This window comes from Thermobia domestica, chromosome 8 (assembly GCF_964235325.1).
Source record: "Thermobia domestica chromosome 8, izTheDome1.hap1.1, whole genome shotgun sequence".
Taxonomy (NCBI): Eukaryota; Metazoa; Arthropoda; class Insecta; order Zygentoma; family Lepismatidae; genus Thermobia; species Thermobia domestica.
Window position 1 is genome coordinate 212,828,461 of NC_137461.1, and position 23,872 is coordinate 212,852,332.

Here is a 23,872-nt window from a genome sequence, read left to right on the forward strand (position 1 = left end):
CCTACAGTCTGGGTTTCGCAAAACTGGAATATGTCCACTGAACAGGAACGAAGTGTTAAATAGATTGCCATCATCTGATCCTGAAAGGAACAAAACTTCCTCTCTTGTATCAAGCGTTGTCTTACAACATTTAGAGAAATTGCGTTATGGAAACGACACCAGTACCAGTGCTAATAATGATGATACCAATGCGTTAGCGTTCAAAAAATGTACCGGTACTACCCGGAAGAGAAAACTACATGTTGAACCTGGTAGAAGCATTTCAATAGATGAGTTTCAAGGTTTGGGAAATGTTGCAGCAGAGCAGCCTTCCACAACTGGATCTCAAGCACCAAAACGGAAGCTTTCTAAAAGTAAGATGAAAGTGAAGCGCAAACGAGTTTCAAAAGAATTTGAATCTTCAGACAGTGAAGATGAGGAGCCGGAACTCTCACGTTTAACTCCTTCAGATTCAGATACAGATACAAATGTCTCTATGTTACGTGAAGACGAAGACGATTTCTCTACCAACATCTTTAGCCATGAAAACTCCAGTTGCAATGGCGTTGACTTGCAAGAGGGTGTGTATGTTATTGTGTCGTATGACAGTAGGCTATGGCCAGGCATTGTAAAGGAAACAAGGGAGACAGGGGCTATTGTTTCTTGTATGGAAAAAGCTGGCTGGTACTGGATATGGCCACAACAAGAAGATAGGTTATATTATCCACTAAGTGATATAATCATTAACATTATTCCACCTCAGCAAATTTCCTCTTTCCTTTTCAAAGTGAAAGAACTTGACAGAGGTATGGCACAGTACTTTGAGTTGAATTAGTTTTAACCTGTAATGGTACTGGTGCTTTCTTTAGTGTACTACCGTAGTATTAATGTTAAATCACTGATATTATAAATGGTACTATTTGATAATTCACAGTGCCGTTTTATTAAAAACTTTGTACTTTAATACTTTTATTTTCTTTTTAATAAATTTTCTATTCTGTAGATTTTCATTTTCATGTAAATTGACTCCCAACATTGCCTTCCACACCACAATCTATTCATGGACCATTGTTGGGCAACTCAGAACATAACTATGTACCACCATATTTTCTTTCATAAATGTGAACGTAGAGTGCTTAGTTTAACGGCAGTAAATTATTTTATTAGCGGAAGGTATAGACTACCCAAAGCCAAAATTATGCACTTCTGAGCAAATATTAGAAAAGATATGGCCAAACATATGCAAAACCTGGACCATAGTTATGGGAAATGACGGTACTCGTTTATGATTATTAAAATTATTTATCTTGCTTCATTAGAATTCATCATGGACAAAATGTATATTAGAGTCATCATTCTCAATGCATAACGAAGCTGTTTATAAAATAGTTTGCTATAAAAAAAATGTTTTCTCTCACTTTTACTTACCTAATTTTCTATATTAAGTAATCAACTAATTACAAGTGTACATCACTAATAATACAAAAATGTAGATGTACTACTATGAACAAAATAACTGACGCGTCTCTTTATTTTGAAGTTTTTTCAAAATATCTCCGTTCTCTTTATATGTTCGAAATTTCGGAAGGTTTCCCAAGCAGAACAGGTTAATAACAAACCCATTTTTAATATATGTGGTAGATATTAGCTTAAAATAAAGAAATTAGAAGCAAAAAACGTTAAATCGACAGAAATCTCGAAAATTACCAACTTTGCTAAAGTGGGAAATTTTCAAGAACGCGAGGGAATTCTGCAGTTCAACACGAAGTAGCGACATCTATGTCATTGAGAGAAACGTGGATTAGATGTACAAACGAAAATTTTAACGAAATGTTTCTAATATGTCTTATTATATGCACTATCAGCGAGCTCCAAATATATGAATCTATGCTAAGTATTAACGTATCGATAGAGAAAATAGTGGAAATTGCCTATGGAAAAGGGCGAATTGTTAGCACAATCGTAATGAAAAATCGTCTTTACTCTAGAACAGGTCCAGTTCACGTATGAAAACAAAGAGCTCAGTTAGTTACAACAAAGAGTCTGTATGCCAAAGGTAGTGGGTTCGAATCCTATGGGACTGCTGTTGTCATTTTTATCATTATGTTATTTTATTTATTTTTTTATGTGGGAAAGAATCAAATTGTAACATATGTGTAAAACTCATGATGATACCAAAAAAAAAAAAAAAAGAGAAAATATCGTTGTCGCATTTGCATTAGTGTCTCTAATTTTTGTTTGCAAACAGTTTCGTAATTATTTCCCCTGTGCTTACTGCTCACTACATGCTCACTGATGCATAACGAATGTTTTTCAGTAAATGTTAATTCTAACTTGGAGAATTTTTTAAAGTTTCACAATATTTCTCACTAGATAGTCTTCTATCTACGTGTTTGGATATTTTGATAACAGATTTCCCTATTAAATGTTTAATTTTCCCTATAAATATTTGTTTATAAATCAAATTGTTTTGAATTTACTACATAAGGAAAATTGCCCGAAGGAGAACTCAAGTAATTGATATTCTACGTAAAAGCAACCTATTGTAGAATGATGATGCTTCTTACCTTCAGCTCATAATCTTAAGGTTAGAGAGTCAGACAGAAAAATTCTGTTTTTTCCTCCCCTATGACCACTTATCTTAAAGCTCTACATGTAATGATTCGTGTCACATAATTTCGGGTCTCCAAAAACCTTCATATTTATTATTATTATTATTATTATTATTATTATTATTCCCGAATATGCCATCCTTACATAATGTAGTAACTTTAGATATCGTAGTTTAAAGTGCTTTCTTTAGTAATAATTCGAGCAACTACGTCACAAAATTTAAAATGTATGAGGGGGCACGACGTTTTATTTCTCCCCCTCTCTTTTCAGCACCCTCCAACAAAGTATATAATTTCTGAGAAGCAGGGCAGACAAAATGAATAAGAAATATATTTAGAGCATCCTTTCCTCTTTCATGAATGGAATATCACGTAGCATTTTTTTATTCTACCGAAGACGACCCTAGGCCGTTATGGTTAGGTAACAAAAGAAATACGTAATATATTTATAGCGCCCGTTGACTGTAATATTACCTCTTCTTTATTTGTTCGAGGCTGCCCTACACAACCAAGGGTGACAAAAAGAATAGGAAAAGTGTCTAAAGATTACAGAGCAGTTTATATTTTGTCAGAAACAAGGCAGTATATACACAGCATTGCTTTCGTTAACAGGTGTTTCACCCTTGAGTCGCTTATAAAATTAGGCAGAATAAACTTTTGCCGATCGTTGTTCTAGAGGGATTTGTCCTTGATGGTTCGGTGTCGGGCTAATAACGATTAGTATGTTTATTTACATCACCGTTAAAGACATAGCAAACTTCCTCAAAGGAACTTACTTAGGAAACATCAGATCTTCCTTCTACTTAACCAGAGCACACTCTGCAAAAATTGCAACTGGCGATCTGAGTGAAAGTTCTATGGGACTATTAGAAAAATATATATTCCTGTTTCCACGCTGATGGTAGAATTTCTTAAGCAGTTATTGAATTACGTTCGAAACATAGGCGTAAATAGCGTCCCCGCAACCCTGTCGCGTGGGGACCGCACAAGCCGCAAGGACAAAAAATATACAAAAAGTACGCAGGGGAGGCCAGGCCAAATTTTCACACGGGCAAAGTGACTTTTTTGGCGCCCTCCCCCTAGGCTAGCCTATATTTTACATTTTATCATAGTGTTTTTAATATTATAAACCCATTTTTCAAAAAGAAATTAATTACCTAGGAAAATTTCACAAAGAATATGGCCCGCTATAAACAATACGAACTCCCCCCCCCTTTCGCTTGGTCTAGTGGCTAGCACGCCTGCCTTCTGTGGTGCCGGGTTCAATTCCCAGTGGATTACTGTTGAACGATAAAAGTGTTTCGGATTCCACTATAATTAGTATCCACATCTCCCCTGCCCATTAAGGCATAACCGTGGAACGCTAAACTCAAGCAAACAAACGAACAATAAATACTTCCCCGCCACTCTTTATTCTACATGCCCTCTCTCCATTTTTTGATACAGTCCCCTTAATACTATGAAACCCTCTTCTTTCATGGTGAAAGGGATAAAGATCATGTAATTGCCACTACTTTACAAGAAAATGACCAAAAACGTCAGTAGAAAACACATTATAAAATTTACTTTTTGAGGCTCGTTTTGGCGCCCCTCTTTCTCTGGCGCTCCGGGTAGTAGCTCGGAAATTGATTCACCACTGAAATTACAAACGCATAACTAAGGACTGCGGAGGAAAGGTTAAGCTTCATGTTATGCCATGGTTTCACGTGTTTGAAATGTTTAGTAAATGATCGGTTAGTGAAATAATTTGGACGGTTACTGATGTTTAAAGTTTAGCTAAGACAAAGTTACCTAACCATATACATTTGATATCGCGATGCTACAATTGGATTTTTCCTCACATAAAAAAGATAAAAACAATAGTAATAAAACCCTTACTCATACTGGGCTCGAACTAAAATCCTAATTCGTACAGAGTAGTTGCTCTGACCAACTGAGTTTCGATTTCTTACGCGAAAGAAGTCTGTTATATTACGAAGCATGCTTTTCACTATCAAAACTGTTCGAAGTAATACGAACATGGCTTAAGAAGAGAGACGTCACTGAATTACCACTCAATTGACCTTGAGGGCAAATCACCAAAAGGTAGCTATAAACGTAAGTTCAGCATGCATTTCTGTAGAGTTCTGTTCAGTATTCCTATGTGACAATCATGCTTGTTCGTAAGGAGTAATATTTTACAAACCTAACCTTTCGGTAGAGCACCCTGGCAGAGAAAGTGAAAGGAATTCTTGCCCTTGTGAACGTGGGATACCATCATGTGCAATAAAACTGTCGCGTCTCCTTGAAGTGATACTTCATCGAAAACAACTCGTTTTCCTTTATATATCCGAAGTTTTTGAGGGTTTCAAAATGAGTCAACTTTACTGACGAACAAGGACGCATTTAGGGGTGGGTCCAGGGGGTCCCATCCCCCTCTGAAATCCCAATTTTTCTGTAAATTTAGCCTAATTTTGGGGGTTATCTTTTAAAATTTATTATAATTTATCCTAGTATTGAAGTCGGAACCCTCCCGAAATAAATTACTGCACGCGTGTCTGCTGACAATTTTCAATATATTCGTTAAATAGTTGCCTAAGAAGAGATTGTATCATGAGAGACGTCCTAGATGGTATGGTGGCGGGAAATAGAAGGAGGGGGTGAAGGAGACTACAATTAATGGATGATATTAAAACAAAGATCATACGTGAAGACGAAAAGGTTAGCGGAGGACCGTGGAGCATGGAAGCTTCTCAGCTGCGGCAAGTGACCTGCCAATAAAGGCAGAATACCTATGATGATGAAGACGTTAAATAGTAAAGTAAAATAACTAAATTAGAAGCAAAAAGCTTCAACAGGGGCTAACTTTTATCCACTAACTATTGTTAGAAGGGATATTAATAGCAAAAACTGCTAGTTAATGCTGAACCTTGAAACGTCACCCCGAACAACAAGCCTATTATTGAGAACTACATATGAAACATGTTATCAAAACTTATCCAGCTTTTATCTAGCATAAGATTATTATATACACCAAAATTCACTATCCTAAAATGTGTATATAAACATTGCTCTACGTATCTATGAAACAATGAAAATTTTTTTATCGAAATATCTGAGCAGAAAACTAACAGCCAGCCATTTAATTTAAATCGTAATAAACCCTGTAACCGTGCATTAACGTGAAGACAAAGCTTGGTCCATTGGCAAAGTGTTGGAAGAATGAAAACTCAATGTTCGTAGATTCGAATCTACCCACTCATCACAACATTTTATTCTTATGTGTAACGTTGAAATAAGAAAAAAATGTATAACCGTTAAGACAAAACTTCAACCAAGTCTGAAGAGAAAAATACTAAAATAGTAACACAATGACGTCAACCAAGAATTATTTCATGTAGTGTTTGGACGAAATTACAGCTGTCAACAATTGCAGAAGTAAAAACAGGCTGATAGGTGTAATGCAGCCTGGAATTCTGAATGCATTTACTTCGTGAAAACTTCCGTCTCGTCATTGGTATGCCGTAAGTCATGGTAAAACCTTTCAATTGGTAATGAAATGACAAAAACTAAAAGTTTTAAATCAATAAATGTGTATGTGTAAAAGTAGGTGTCTCTTATTTGTAGTTCTGAGTTCCTTTTACTTTGAAGTGACAAATGCGAGAAGAAAGTATGATGTTCGAAAAAATCAAATTTTAGATTTCAACGAATTTACACGTATTAACTTATAGTTCCTAACACCGAAAAAGTTATTTTTCGATACATGTCCATCCGTTTGCTACACTTTTCTGTGCACTCGCCTAGAGGCCATACCGTTCAACTTATCTGCACCAAATTTTAGTTTAAAATATTCACAGTATTTCCTATAGTTTTTTTATTTCCCTCCTACTCCCAAAACAAGGGTAGTTTCCAGTACGATGAAAATACAAGAAAAGATATTTTCTCATAAGTGGCTCTAACGGTCTTGTTTTCTTTCTTTTTTATACATCAATATTTAATTAGCAACCCTATTTTGTGGTATAAGCCATATATCTGAGAAAAATCTACAAGGGGTAGTTTATACTAAGGGGTGAGTTTTTCACAGTGATTTTCTCAAAATGGACTCAAGTGTTTTCGATTATATTTTGTAAATAAATATTTCATTAATAACGTAACAATATGGCATAACTCATTTGTCCTTAAAAAATGCGAGGGGTAGTTTATTCTTGGTGGAGTGTGTTGTCTAGGCGATTTTCTCAAAAATGACTCAAAAGAGTTTATTCATATTGCAAAAATAAATATTTCGTTAATAACCGAACAATGTCAAAACTCGTTTGTCCTAAAAAAAAAAATGCGAGATGTAGTTTATTCTTGGGGGTGTTTTTCCTCCACGGTTTTCTCAAAAATTACTGGGACAATTTTATTGATAATTCACAAATAAGTATTTCGTTAATAATGCTATATTTTGTTATAAGTCATTTCTATGAAAAACAATAACAACGGATTGTTTATTTTGGGGTCAAGGTTTTTTCCCGACTATTTTCTCGAACGACAGGCGATTTTTTCATATTTCGCAAATAAATATTTCATTAATAACCAAAAGTATATCTTAACTCATTGTTCAAAACAACTCACAAGAGGTAGGTTACTCCTGATGTGTTCTTTTTGAACGACTTTCTCAAAAATGACTCATTTGATTTTTTTCATATTTCATAAACAATGATTGCATTATTGGTGTATTATTTGTCTAATGAAAATGTGCTCAAAATGTGAGTTAGCTTTGTGGTGTGGATTTTCTTTAATCGAAGGTTTTTATTCGCTAATCGGACATTCGATATATTTGAATAATACGATTTTATTCGTATTATCCAAATGCACACTTCAGTAACAACTGCGGCCTAACAGTTAAGAAATTGAATTGAAAAAGTTTAGTGCGGTGGCCCTGTAACTGAATATTTTTTTGGTAAACTCCCTAGCTTTTTGTGGTAAACTCAGGCTTTTGTTTTTCGAGTGACAAGAGAGAAGAAAATATAGTGATTGTGAAAATAATATATCAGATTCAGATTTCAACGGATTTACATGTTTCATGGCGTCTACATACCGAAAATGCGACTTTTCGACACCCGTCCTTCCGGTGCGTTCGTTCGGTACACTTTTCTATGCACTCGCCTAGAGGCCATACCGTTCAACGTGCCTACACCAAATTTTAAACTTAGGGTTTATATAGTATTCCTACAGGAGATTTTCCAATTTTTTCCTACCTCCTAAAATAAGTGTGGTTTACCAACAGCCGAAAATCGAAAATAGCTATTTTCTCAAAAATTGTTCTAACAAGTTTGTTTATTTTTAATTAATCAATATCTAATTAACAACTTTATATTGCAGTATCAGATATTTCTCTTAGAAAAATTTACGAGGTGTAGTTTATTCTTGGAGGTGACTTTTTCTCGACGATTTTCACAGAAAAACTGGCAAATTTTGTACACACTTCATAAATAAATATTTAACCTTACAACATGGTATAAGTCAATTGACCTTTAAAATATATGAGTAGTAGTTTATTCTAGGACTTGAATTTATTCCCAGTGAGTTTCTCAAACAAGACCAGTTGGCAATCCTGTATCTCGACAACGAAGCTAAATTCGAAAACTACAAGAGGACCATTTGTCTCCTTTTGATGTCGCGAATCATCTCCCAAAGTTTGTGGACATCTTTCAGGTTTACCCTTAATGAAGCTTCTTTTCTAAAAGTTAACTATCAACTTTAGGCATTGTTTATCTTTTTAAATCACAAAAGCCGTTATTAATTTTAAGGCAGAGAGCTATTCTGAGAGAATAGATCTTGAAAAATAATTTTAAAACTTAGACTTTTGTTTTCGAGACATTCCAGACAAGACGAGACATTTTACAAGCTAACTCGTGTCCAAAACATTTGTCTCGTCTTATCTTGGATGTCATAAAGCGCGTCTCGTCTTTCTCGAGACATGTTTTATCGCGTGCGCATTAGTTAACACTTGGAAAGGATTTTCTTTCTACCCAAAGCATTGTTTTTATAATGATTACATATTTATGATAATTGCTGTCAACATAAATTACAGTCCTTTCAGTTGAATTAATTTTTATTATTATTATTAAAATTAAAATTAAATGCAATATCTTGTTTAACGTTGCACAATTATGCACCTACGCTAAGGGAGAATGATGATGAATGAAATGGTGAAATGAAGAAAGTGGGAGGAAAATGGAAAATCCCAAGAAAATCCCAAGAAAACCCATACCCAAGCACACGGTATTTGTCCACCTCAAATTTCACTTGGCGCGAAGTGGAATCGAGACACGGACCCCATGCACCAAAGGTGAATGCTCTATTATTATTATTATTATTATTATTATTATTATTATTATTATTGCTATTATTGTTAATAATAATAATAATAGAAGCGAGCTTAACGAGTTGAGTTGATTTTGAGTTTAACGTCCTGTTCAGCAGCGAGGTCATGAGAGGTGAACCTACTGATTAACGTGGAATCCGAACCACATGTGTTCCCGTCGGGAATCGAACCCGTATCTCCCACGCCACGGAGGAGCTCCGAGCTTAACGAGTTTCAACCGTGCAACTCTACCAACGATTGGATGCCTGTTCGTTCGTCTGCTCCATGACAACTTCTCATAAAAGACATTTCATTTTAATGAAACTAGTAAGTGCCATCTTTTAGCTTTGCGAAGTAACTATTGCAAAATATAAGAGGTTAAAGTAACCAAATGTTACAAGTTTCCACTCATGTATACAAAACAATTTTGCAATATCAACTACGTGAATCTTGTCCCATAAAAAAGCCGAAACCCCTACACGGAAGAGCCCTCCGAGATTTGATCATTTTCCACACGGACTAAAATTGTCGTTTGAAGCCAAGACTTTAATATGAAGCCAACAATTTCTTTAAAATAGACGAAAAATTCGAAAGTTGTAAGTATTTTCATATTTTTGCCTTTTCCCATAAGGGAGCCGTAGACCTCTATACTGAAGAGCCCCCCCTTCCCCCGAGATTTTATCAGTGTCCACTCGGACTGAAATTGTCATTTGCAACCAACACTTTAATAAAACTAACTCTATGGCCTATGGAACCTGGAGGTTCAATGCTGCGTTCACAAAAGCTCTCCACTGACTTCTATCCTTAGCTAACTGCACCCAGTTTGTACTTTGTATTCCAACCTCTGCGAGATATCAACACTTTAATACGAAGTAAAATATTTCTTTAAAATAGACGAAAAATTCGAAAGTTATAAACATGTTAATATTTTTGCCTTTTCTCATAAGGGGGCCGTATTAGCCTACACTGAAGAGCCCTACGAAATTTAATCATTGACCACTTGGACTGAAATTCTCATTTGAAACCAAAACTTTAATATAAAGCCAAAAATTAAATTTTTACATCAATTTAAACTGACTGGGTTTCGGTTCACCCCACTATTATTTAGTTTAGTTATGTGGTAATTTGTGACAGCTTCACATCATCAAAAGAATCTTTCACTTCCCCGCCCTCCCCCCATAAGTTCGTGCTGGATCCGCCACTGGAATCAATAGACGCTTTTCCTATTCTTTTTGTCACCCTTGATTGTGTAGGGGCTCCCTCGTACAAATAAAGAAGTGGTAATATTACAATCAAGGGGCGCTATATATTAGGTATTTCTTTAGTTACCTACCCCTAACCGCACAGGGCCATCTTTGGTAGAATAAAAAATGTTACGTGATATTCCAATCATGAAAGGGGAGTGGATGCTGTAAATATATCTTATTCATTTTGTCTGCCCTGCTTATCAGAAATTACTTTCTGTTGGAAAGGTACTGAAATGAGAGGGGCAAAATAAGACAATTACTAAAGAAAGAATTTTAAACTAAGATATTTAAGATTTAAACTACGAAACTAAGATATACTTACATTATGTAAGGATGGTATATTTAGGATGATTATTATTATTTGAATTATTTTGGAGCACGGAAATTTTGTCAGACGAACAATGCTATGTAGAAGTTTAAGATGGGTGGTCATAGGGGAGGAAAAACCAGGATTTTTCTCTGATTCTCTAACGTAAAGATTATGTGCTGAAGGTAAGAAGCATCATCATTCTACAATAGGTTGCTTTTACGTAGAATATCAATTACTTGAGTTTTCCTCCTTCGGGCTACTTAATTTATGTAGTAAATTCAAAACAATTTCAATTCAATATAAATATATTGTAAAACTTTTCCGTAATTAAACATTGGGAAAATTAAACATTTAATAGGGAAATCTGTTATCAAAATATCCAAACACGTAGATAGAAGACTATCTAGTGAGAAATATTGTGAAACTTTATAAAATCCTCCAAATTAGAATTAACATTTACTGGGAAACATTCGTTATGCGCCAGCGAGCATATAGTGAGCAGTGAGCACAGGGGAAATAATTACGAAACTGTTTGTAAACAAAATTAGGGACGCTAATGCAAGTGCGAGAAATTAATCATATTCACGGAGAAATTAAATGTCGACTAAGAGCAGGGATTTCGTGTTACTATTCGGTTCAAAATCTCTTGTCGTCACGAATTCTGTGGAGGAATTTGAAGCTTAAAATATACAAAACGATAATCATGCCTGTTGTTCTGTATGATTGCGAAACATGGGCACTTACTCTGAGGGAAGAACATAGACTGAAAGTATTTGAGAAAATGATTCTGAGACGAATATCCGGACCTAAGAGGAACGGAAATGGGGAATGGCGGAAACTTCAAAACGATGAACTACATAATTTATATGGTTTACCCAACATTGTTAGGGTCGTCAAGTCTAGAAGGCTTAGGTGGGCGGGTCATGTAGCTAGAATGGAAGAAAGTAGAAACGCTTTCAAAGTCTTGACTGGAAGGCCAATCGGAAAACGACCATTACGAAGACCTAGTCGCAGATGGGAGGACAATATTAAAATTGATCTCACAGAGATTGGAATACAAAGTAGAAACTGGATGCAGTTAGCTAGGGATAGAAGTCAGTGGAGAGCTTTTGTGAACGCGGCATTCAACCTGCGGGTTCTATAGGCTATATAGTTAGTTAGTTAATGCAAGTGTGACAACAACATTTTTTCTTTTTATGGTATCGTCATAAGTTTTACACATATATTACAATTTGATCCTTCCCCTCATAAAAAATAAATAAAATAACCAGAGTGATAGAAATAACAACAGCACTTCCATGAGGACCGAACCCACTATCTTCGGCATACAGACTAGTTGCTTTAACTAACTGAGCTCTTTGTTTTCGTACGTGAACTGAACCTTTTCCGTTGAAGACGGTTTTTCATTACGATCGTGCTACCAATTCGTCCTTTTCCATAGATAATTTCCACTATATGCTGTATCTTTACGTTAATACTTCGCATATATTCATATATTTGAAGTTTGCAGATAATGCACGTAATAAAACATATTAGAAATATTTCGTTAAAAGTTTGGTTTGTAGATCTAATCAACATTTCTCTCAATGACATAGATGTCGCTGCTTTGTGTTGAACTGCAGAATTCCCTCGCGTTCTTGAAGATTTGCCACTTTAGCAGAGTTGGTAATTCTCGAGATTTCTGTCGATTTAATATTTTTTGCTTCTAATTTCTTTATTTTAAGCTAATATCTAACACAAATATTAAAAACGGGTTTGTTATTAATCTGTCCTGCTAGGGAAACCTTCCGAAATTTCGAACATATAAAGAAAACTGTGATATTTTTAAGAAACTTCAAAATAAAGAGACGTGTCATTTGTCTTGCTCATAGTAGTTCATATTACAGATATAATATTATTCCTTTGGATAATAAAGCCTCAGGAGTAATTATGAATGTATGGAAGAAAGACGTATTATGCAACAGTTATTTTCATGGAATTGTTGAAGTTTAGATGAAGTCACACATAACATATTATTACTGTTGTATGTTGTTCATTAAGTCGTATTTCTATTCGTTTGATATGACATGTAAAAAAAAAAATACCAAATTTTATTCATTTGTCAAATAATTTAGTACTCAAGCCAAACACTAAAAGAAAAGTGCCGTACATATATTTTTTCGACGAAATAATTGCACGTTTTTGAGTGTTGAAGATCTGTAATGTAACCTTCATTTTTATGTTATAAAATCTCCATAAATATTCCGTTTACAGTGAAACAAACACTTTTATTACGCAAGGGAATGCAACTTCTGTTGGGTGTAACCACTCTGATATGGAGCTTAACGTAGCACCTACAACAAGACAAGTTTTATCGAGTAACAATATGGAATACAGTAGTAAAACACATAATATTTCCCTAGATCTTGGGAAGCGATTTAATCACAATTCACTTTTACTGAGAGAAAAGCCAACACGTTCCGTTGAAAAATCTTGTACGTGTAACGAGTGCGGCGAGAGGTTCGCTGGCAAGAGATATTTGGCAGCTCATATGTTAAAGCACACAACCGAGAAACATTGTACATATGAAGAGTGTGGAAAGAGGTGCGACAGAAATTCAAATTTAGCAACACACATTTTAACACACACAGGTGAGAAACCTTATATTTGTTATGAATGTGGAAAAAGATTCGCAGCGAAGTCTTATTTGGCAAAACATAAGTTACTGCATACAGGGGAGAAAGCTTATATTTGTTATGAATGTGGAAGGAGATTCGCAGCGAAGTCTTATTTGGCAAAACACATGTTACTTCACACAGGGGAGAAGTCTTATGCATGTAAGGAATGTGAAAAGAGATTTACTCAGAGTTCAGATTTGGCAAGACACAAGGTAATACACAGACGTACGAAACCTCATATGTGTTTGGATTGTGGTAGAAAATTCGTTCAGAAGTCTAGTTTGGAAAGACACTTGTTGAGACACAAAGGCGAGAAACCTCATACTTGTGAGAGGTGTGCTAAGAGATTTGCTCAAAAGTCTTATTTGGCAGCACACATGTTGATACACACAGGCGAGAAACCTCACACATGTGAGAGGTGTGGTAAGAGATTCACTCAAAAGTCATCTTTACCCCGACACATGCTAACTCATACAGGCGAAAGACGTCATACATGTGACGAATGTGGGAAAGCATTTGCTTTAAAAGGTAGTTTGGCAAAACATATTCTAACACACAAGGGGGTGAAACCCCAAGATTGTGGTGGAAGATTCGCTGCAAGATATTTGGAATCACCCATGTTAAAAAATGCAGGCGAGGAACCTCATACATGTGAAAGGTGCGGTAAGGGATTTGCTCAAAAGTCTTATTTGGCAAAACACGTGTTGACCCACACTGTTGACAAATCTCTTACGTGTGATACATGCGGGAAGAGATTCGCTCAAAAGGCATACTTGGGGAGACATATGTTAACACACACAGGGGAGAAACGTCATATGTGTGAGGAGTGTGGCGCCGTATTCTCTTTAAAATCAAATTTGAATGCACATATGTTAAAACACAGGAGAAGAACCTCATAAATGTGAAAAATGTGGGAGGAAATTTGGAAGAAGGTCAACTTTGGCAGTACACATACACATAGTCTATAAAAGATTCACTCGAAAGTAAACTTTAAGGAGACATATGTTAACGAACACACAATAAACCAAATCCTTGTGTGGAAACGCATTTGTAGGAAAGTCAATATTGGTAACAGACACGGTGGTTAAACGGTTTACGTATCAGGAGTGTTGTCGAAGATTCAGTGAAAAGTCTTTTGTGGCAGCTCACTTATTGAGACACAGAGGCGAGAAACCTCACACATATGAGAGCTGTATAGATTTGCTCATGTCTTATTTACCAGCACACGTGTTGAAACACACAAGCACAAAACCTCATAAATGTGAGAAATTGGGAAGACAATCATGTTTGACAGTACACATGCATATATACAAGCAAAAACATACGGGTTAAGAGGTTTGGACGAGTTGCCCAAAAGTCAGTTTAAACAGTACTCGATTTTACACACAGGCCAGAAATTTCGTTAGTCCAAGAGCTTCGGAGATGGTTTGTTCCGAAACGAACTTAGACTAAAGGGACATGTTAATACACACAGGTAAGAGACTGTACTTCTAAGAGTATGAATAGAGTCTCTTTGCAGATCGAATTTGACAAACAGGTTAAAACGCAAGAGCGGCAAACAATTTCTTCAATAATCGATTTTAGGAAAACCTTGTTGGCTTAGAAGTGTCAGAAATTTTATCCCATCGGGTGTGAGGAGAAAAGATTTATGACAAGTGGAGTTTCCGGAAAGTCACATTAACCATGGAGGCGGGAAGTAGGGAAAAAATTTCGTCTAAACTCACCGTTCGCAAAATACGTGTTGGCACAAACTTGACAAGAGTCCACGAAAGTATTTATTCGAAAAAAAGTTTTCTGACGAAACTTAGAAAAGGAAACCGGTGAGAACACAGATATTTGTGCAGAGTGTGGTAAAGTAAATAGATTGAAACAACTTGGCAACTCAAGCTAGCGCTCACAGTTTAAAGTTTTCATAGTATGTATGAGGAATGTTTAAATGGGTTTAGTAACAATATTTTTGGTAGCACATACAAATCCTAGATATAGTACGTTTCGGGAGAGGCTGGATATTTGCGCATTAGTGAATCATGGAAATAGAAATGCTAACACAACATTGTGAGAAATTCCTTTTTGGAGTATGGTTAACGGATTTGTCGACCAAAATCGGTTTCCAATCCCTAGGTTACATACACGGCCAGAAATATTATAGACATAAGGGTGTGGGAAATAATTTAGCCACAAATCGCATGTAAGATTCTACATGTTATGCACACATGTGGGAAATATCAAAACTTTTAGCACTTTCGTTTGAGATTAAGCGGAAATGGGAAGGGGAAAGCCATAGCTTAATATAGGGGCCAGAAATGTAATACGTCTTGTGTTTCAAGAGATTCACTTGAAAATTAATTTCGCAGATCCCATATTAAGATCTGGAAATAACAATGATTATCCCACTTGTAAGGCCTGTACGAAAAGATATTGTCGAAACAGTTTTTTTTATTTAAATTAAGATTTGCAAATAATTATTATCCTACTTGTAATCCCTGCACGAAAAGATATTGTTGAAACAGATATGTTTTTAAGATATATATTGACAAATACAAATCATTTTATATGTGTTTACAAAGGATATACTCGAAATCATTTAAAAGACCATGTAAGCATACATTAAAAAAACGCTCGATCAACAGAGTGATGATTAAATCGAAATTTGGATTTAAGAAATTCTAGTTAACGTACTCAAATAGTATGCAACAAAACACTGGAGAGAGAGAATAATTATAAATAAGAATTAGTTAAAACATAAGGTCATATTTCAGGTAATATATCATAGTCGTGCAAGAGGTGCGTCATTGAATTTTCTTAAAATCAGATTTTGAAGTCTATATTTTAAGGCATTCATCTTAGAGGCCATATAAATGTGACGAATTTCGGAAGAAGTGTAGTCGAAAACGGATTTAAGTAGCACATATATACATATATAAAGGGCTAACCTCATTCATATCAGGTTTTTGGCAGGTTATTTATACGGAAATAAAATTTGTTCGATGTAGTAGTGCACAAAACTAAATTACCTCATACACGTGATATAATAAAAGGAATTATTTATACACCTTCTTGAATCTTTTTCGGTGTTTACACCACAACACTCAAATTTGAAAAACCTTACACTATTCAAGCATTTACAACATGAATTCTTCAAAACTAAACGTTGTAATTCATATTAATATATATTTGTAAAGTAGCAAAACTCATATACGCAATGAGAGTCAAAGTTCTCATCTTTGTAACTCGGTACCTCAACATCTCAGTGGGAAACGCAGTACTTACAAGAAGTGCGGTAAGAAATTTTGTGTCTTCTCGCGAACCCTTGGTAACGTACAGAAAACACCATCCTCTTGTCCGGAGTTCAACAAGAAATCTAGTAAAATTTCGCATCGTAGTATACTTACACATACATAACCATAGTTGTAAGGGTTATTAAAAGGCTCTCAGTCGATAGTGATTCTCCTAAGACATACTGTAATATAGCTTTCACGGCTGTTATCGGAGTTACTGAAAACACGTTTCAGATAGTGCTTCAGAGAACCTAAGTTAAACTCAAAATTTAGAATTTTAATACTATCCAAGAATTACAACATATAGAGTATGTCCTCAAGCTGATCAAAGCAGATCTATAGTTCTCACAAGGGAGGAAAATGGTGTAGGAGTAGGTTAAGTTTGAAAAAATACATTGTTTCAAAAGGAATTTTGAAATACGTTGTACCTCATATATGAGAAGTCACTTTTAGGCCTCGATATATTCTGAAATCCTGAGGCATACAATCTAGCAATGTTCAGTAACTTCATACTTCTGAGGATCGACAAAAAAGAAAGTTATAAAAACCTAATTTGTAAAGCCATACGCTTGTATATACAAACAAATAGATTTACATTTTTTGGCGCTTTGGACATATTTTTCTTCATAAGTTACATTATGAACTAACAATGCAAAACCACAAAACATAGTTCTAAGAGCTAGCGAAACTTCCCTTAGTTTTACTATTATTAATAACACCCTCATGCGAAGATTTCCCGACAAAAGCAATTTTTTTGTGACATACGTTGTTCGTGCATGCAGTCCTAGACAAGATTAATACGCCAAGTTGTTTTGTCTCACAGGGGATTCTGGGAACTTTTATCTCGTCTGAATTTACAAGTTACAACCTATAATTGAAGTCGATCCGTGAGTGAGTTTGTGTTAAAAATGTCAAGTGGCAGTAATGTTCGAAGGCAAAAATGTGTGAGCAATCCAAACTCTTTCTGTTATATATGTGGTCAATATACAATTAAAGGCCAAAAGCGAAATAGTTCATTTATAACAAGTTTGTACTTGGCATGTTTTAACAAAATTAGGTGAACAAGACAAGAAATTCACACCTCGTGTTGTATGTAAAACGTATGGTACTAAGGTTGTTGCCTTCAATGCCTTTCGGAATCCCAATTGTTTGCGGGAACATAGAAATCGTGTAGACAGCTTACTTTCGTGTATGTAAAGTGTCCGGTTTCAATACAAAAAAAAAAAAAAAAAAGCAAATTGTGTGTGGAAGCATTCCATAGGGCATAATCCACATACTACATGGACCCGATATTCCTGTCCCAAAACCACCAATACAGTTCCCAGACAGTGTGTCTTTCTCATCTTCAAGTCCGGAGGATGGTGATGATAATTTTAAACCGGATGTTGAAGATAAAACTCAACGCATTTATAATCAGTATGACTTAAAATATTTGATGTGTGACCTAGGCGTCAGTAAAGGAAAGAGTGAAGTTTTAGGATCAAGATTAAAAGAGAGAAACCTTTTACCTCCTGGGACAAATTCATATTTGTTAAAGAAGTCGGAAGGAAGAATTCAGACGGATTTTTGTTCAAGAAGAACAACTTGTGTTTTGCTGTGATATCCGTGGCTTGAATAGTCGTCTTGGAATTGTTTACCTAGGAAAAGACTGGCGTCTATTTATTGATTCGTGTAAAAGAAGTCTCAAAGGTATTCTTCTGCACAATGGGAAAAAACTTGCTTCAGTGCCAGTCGCCCATTCAACGTCTCTTCGTGAAAACTATCACAATTTATTTATGGTTTTGCAGAAACAAATAAATGGAACACAGATGGTTACTATGCTGCTATTTGAAAGTGCGGTATCATATTGGGAAAGCAAGCAAGTTATATTAATTCCCCGTGTTTTCTGTGTGAGTGGGACTCTCGGGAGAAGGATATATAATGCTTGGTTTCTAAGTGGCCCAGGAGGAAATAGCACCTGTCAGAAGCAAAAAAAATGTAACTCGTCCATTAGTTGATCCTTAAAATGTGTTATTGTCCCATTTACATATAAAATTGTGAATTATGAGGCAATACGTTAAGAGTTTGGATAGAAATAGTCCCTGCTTTCGATACCTCTGCCTGAAATTTCCACAACTGTCCCATGCCAAAATTAAGGAAGGAGTTTTTCACGGCCCCAAGATTCGGAACTATATGAGCTATCTTACATTCACTACGAGGATGTATTAAATGGGAACTACGAGGGTGAACGAAGCACAGCTTCAGGCATGGGAATCATGCAGGGATGTGTCCAGCAAATTCCTGGTTAATGTTAAAGATGACAACTACCAACAGATTGTCGAAACTATGCAGTACAACTTTCAGAAATTAAGTTGCCACATGAGCTTAAAATTACATTTTCTGCACAGTGATCTGGACTATTTTCCTGCAAATTCAGGAGCATTCAGCGACGAACAGGGTGAGCGGTTCTGTCAAGACATTAAAGAAATAGATCAAATATATCAGGGGCGGTTGGACGTCTCCATGATGTCAGAGTACTGTTGCTGTCTAGTGCGAGATAACCTAAGTCACAAACACAATCGCAAAAATATAATGTTCTTGCAGTGGGATCCGTACATTCTAGCGATGGATATGTTACATTAAGTCGAGTTTTTTTGTATATTCGTTGCAATTTGATCATGTCCCATTCAAATTATATATATTCTTCACTATGTTCTTTTCTGTCGAAATTACAATATAAGAAGTTTCGATTGCAAATAGCGAAAAACTGTACATGTTAGGGAAAAACCGTTTCGATATTTGAAATTCGTACACCTAAATTAAGTCAAATCATTTATTCAAGCTTTTGCCTTGGAAAAAAATGTTTTATTTCGCAGCCCGGTGAATGAGTGCTGTTGTCAGAACTTCATTTCAAATTATACGTAAATTTTAAGATAAAATGAACAACAATCTGATTGGAGAATGAAAACAGAAGTAAATCAAGGTCATTTGAACAATCGCTGTCCAATACCAATCTGAAATGCCACAGGACAGACATGCACTTCAGGACAGATACAGATCGGGACGAAAGGATGATCATGTCTGGATTTGCACGTATTAATTTATTAAATTAGAAAGATCGTACTTCTCATAATTATGGAAAACGTTTAAGGTGTATACCAAATTTCACGACCTCTGCACTCAATGCATATTTCCTTTAAGTTTGACATCTAAAAGACGAAATTAGGTGCACATATACAGTCGTAAGTTATGAAAGTGTTTGCTTGTGACATACACGTAAATTTATTCAAATGCCTCGTGTGAGAAGGCACTTATTAGAAAAATTAAACTACAAAAGTTTTACTTATCAGTACTGTTGGAAGGGACTTCGTTAGTATTAAGCTACAGAAATCATATAATCTAAACAGGTAAGGATACATCATATTTGAAAAATACAATAAAACTTTATGTTGGTAAACCATTTATTTAAATATAGAGAAACGGATTGTCTTAGTGGAAGTATTGGAATATATTTTCGTAATACTCATTTGGAAGATCACACAAATAAGAAACTTCAAACTAGTCAAGAGTGTACACATAGGTGTAGTGAAAACATCTTGGTTGGCGACTTAAAATACAAAATATCAAAATGTGAAAACCCATATTAGCCACAAGTGCTCTAGTGGTCTCAGGATGAAATCGTGTTTAGAAATCTAGATATTGAGTCACTGAAGAGAGACATATAGATTGAGATTTTTTTAATAGTAATAGGATGGTATGAATTTTTCTAAGAAGTCAGGTTTGTTTACCGGTGCGAATGTACCAACGCAATGAAGTTGTAAACTTCTACACTGAAAAGTTCATTTCTGTGGTCATTTGATGAAGAAAATATGAAATAGAAATCAAGAAATATGAGAATAGCAGGGTCCGTAAAAACATTTTTCGGAGTACTATGCATGTTTTATAATACTTGTTGCAAATGGTGGAAAATTTAGTTAGTTACTTTTCGCATATTCTATTCCTGTAAAGAATTAGAACTTCCACATTGTCTCCACACAGACCTTTCTGTTGAGAGAAATGGATCCTTGCTGAACGACCTATCTGCTGCAGAAAGCTTAATAATTATTAACCGTATATATATAGTACGTAGTTCGTGCTTCTATATTTCTTATTCTATATACGCATACTGTGTTATTTGTTTCGTTTCTTTTTTTATTTTCTAGTATTGCTAGAGCAACTAGAATAAGGCAATATAACTGGCATCTTTTGATAATGTTTCTCTATCGAAAATATAACGTTACATGAAGGACATTAGTTCTCTTATTAAATCCTTGTGTTTGCAGCTTTCTCCTGTACAACCAATTTAGACAAAACTAACTTTATTGCGACAGATTCGTGAATGTTAATTTAGTGATCCAGGAGAAAAAAATACGCTTCCCTTTCTCTCTTTGTAAACTTATGAATGTCTTTCATTTTACTCAACTAAAATTTTATTTCCCATTGTTGTTCATTTTTTGATTATTCATCTTGCTCTACTTTTTTTTTTTTTTTTTTTCATCGACCGACACACTGAGAACCTTCTCACTAGAAGTAACACGTAATTTGGAATCTGGTTTATATTCCCAATCCGTAGAAGAGCAGCATAAATTTATCCGTGGAAATAGTTCTAAATTTTTCTGATCATGATGCACGATTGCCAGAACTTGTCAAAAAGGAATCCACTCATCATTAAATCAAATGGACAGTACAAAACCCATTCGTGCAAGCACAATAACTACATTTAAAGCCAAAATGAAACACGAAAATTCCTCCTAAATCAGTAATCACAGTACGACCAACATGAAGATAAAGACAAAGAGAAGAGGTTGCACCGTTGTCTCGCAATGTGCGAAGTAATCATCCGAACTTAACATCTCTAAACATGTGAATTACTTTTTTCAATGCTATTTAATTCTTGAAACGTAGTGTTTTATTTTTAAAGTAAGCCTGTAGTAATTTGAATGACGAAGCATAGACCAACAAAGGACCCAAAGTTTCATTATGGTAGGGGCTGGAGATCTACCAATGAATTATTTGCAATTTTAAGTAAAGGATAATGTAATCAGATATGTTTCGACATACATTTCGGAAGGTCGAACGAGCCCCAGATATAAGTAGGTGATTCTTACAACTAGAATTAGAACAGCAAATATATAGATTGCTAATATAATAGTGTTCATTTAAGTTGAGTTATTTAGATTTTTTACTAGAAATTTCTTGATAATTAGTGTTACATGGGCTCGGAAGTAGAGAGCAAGTTTGGTAAAATTAGATGGTGAATAATTCAAGTTGTTAATAAAATAGGAGTAATAAGAAATAGTAATAAAGTAAAGCTACCAAGCTGTGGACATTTCTCATTGTGATGAACGCAATATAAATTAGTATAAATGAGGTTAGAAGAAATAAAATCGAGTCCCACATGGAACTGTATTACGACCATTGCTTATCTTACTGTGTACCTTGCACATTCCGAATAGACGGTCCATTTGTCACAGTGTGCAGATGACATTTTATTTATAACTCGAAAACACGTAAATACATTACAAGAAAAGCTGAACAGAGCTATAAACTATTTCCAAGAGTGGTTTGAAGATAACTGTCTTATGCTGAATGAGATAGAAACTAAACTATGCCGTAAACGTCGCCAACACCTAGTGGACCCCCTTGCCGGTAAATGTCGATCGTCGATATAGCGACGCATCGAACGACTGCCGCTAGAGTTCCACTGGCCTCAGGGTTTCGTTGAGTCGAAGGAGATATCTAGAGTCGGAATATTGATGTTCCATCGCGTAGCAGCGAGTACTTCATTTTGGTCCCCGCTTCTTCTATTCGTCGCGGAGAATCGCGAAAGGACCAACAGAAACTATCGCCAGTCACGTGCATGCGGTTATTGTTATATATTTTCCTGAAAAGTTGTTCCTAAAGTGAGCTACGGGGGTCAAGAATAACCCCTGCCTCTACATCATGAAGTGCAAAATCTTGAGATGAATTTGAAAGTGAATATGGGAGAACCATGAAATGAAGTAAAAGTGACGCACGTCATTTTGTTATAAAATTACATGGCGAACGGATTTTATCTAATCTCAAAGGGTTATCGTCGAATATACACAGTTCCAGGAGCACTCTGATTAGCTCAAGTAGAAATATCCAACGATTTATGACTCCACAAGCAACGTTTTCCCCATCGCCTCTGTAGCCAAATCGGAAGAGCAAGCGCCTTGTAATCCGAAGATTGGTGTCTGACCCTGGGTGGCCGCTAGTGGTATAATTTTTTTCAAAACTGAAGTGGGGCCACTGCGGATCGTCGCTGCGGGGCTGTCAATATATGGCGAGATATCTCTAATTGCACATCGGTGGTCCTCCGACGTCTACAGCATGGGGAAGTATATTGTTTTTCAACTACCGAATGACAAAGGAGTAACTGAATCTAACGTAAGTCTAGAAACTACAATTCTATATAGATATACCACAACTACGATTTAGGTATATTATTAGAACAGAATTCCAAATTTGACAATAATATAAATCAACTGTGGAAAGAAATGGAGCATGATGTGCTTTGCAATTCGGTCATTAATAACTAAGACGCCAAAACATGCAATTACAATATTAATACGGTGTAGAATTTCATATAATATATGAAATTAGGCTATAGGATTACATTACAGTATCTCACAAAATTATGAACTACGTGGAGACTATTTACAATATTAAATTAGCTAATTGTACCATCGCTTTACACACGAGAGTGTATAATGTACATAAAACAAAATCAGAAAATATTCAAAAATGATAACATATATAGTAATGATAGAACAGCTAAAATATACATGTACAAGGCTGAAAACATGTGCAAGAAACTTCTGTTCATCCATTAACTTATCTTGGAGTGCTAAATTGGATAAAGTTCAAGGCAGTATTAAGAGAATCCCTATTAAATAATGCATTTTATTCTGTCAATAGGTTTTACATGAAGAACTTGAGTAATAAGTCTAGATAGCATTATTTTACCTAATTTGATTCATTATTTGTAATGTAATTTCATAAATTGTAATCAATTAATTATAATTAAGCGTAACATGTATGTTATGTTAATCTCTTCTAGCATATTATATAACAATGAGCATATTTGCAAATGTATTTGGTATACGGAACGCAATAAATAGAATAAAATACGTTCATTGAAGAGGGCTATTGTAACAGTGCCATTTTAAAACCATTTAATTTTTCTTATTATACCACTTAATTATTTTTTATTTATTTTTAGCAATTTAGTAATTTCATATACATTTCTATCTCGTAGGAGAATCACACAAATATATTGAGTAACAAGTAAGCTTTATCCCTGCTAAGGATTTGCGAACTGTATAAGTCTTTAACTGTTCGCGTTTCCAGCTATTTTATTAATGTCTCTTAAGTGTTTAGCATACTGTCAGGGTTCCCGAGTATAAACAGTTACTATAC

At 35.3% G+C, this 23,872-nt stretch overlaps 1 protein-coding gene across 1 annotated transcript in view; it reads left to right on the forward strand.

The window, feature by feature from the left end:
- The window catches only part of LOC145693432 (uncharacterized), a 54,675-nt gene extending 31,075 nt beyond the window's left edge, over positions 1-23,600 (forward strand). Inside the window, exon 2 of the mRNA XM_081769425.1 lies at positions 12,730-23,600. Coding sequence (XP_081625551.1) covers positions 12,730-14,032 — 1,303 coding nt within the window. The 3' untranslated portion in view covers positions 14,033-23,600. The remainder of the gene's footprint in view (positions 1-12,729) is intronic.
- The last annotated feature ends 272 nt before the right edge of the window (positions 23,601-23,872 follow it).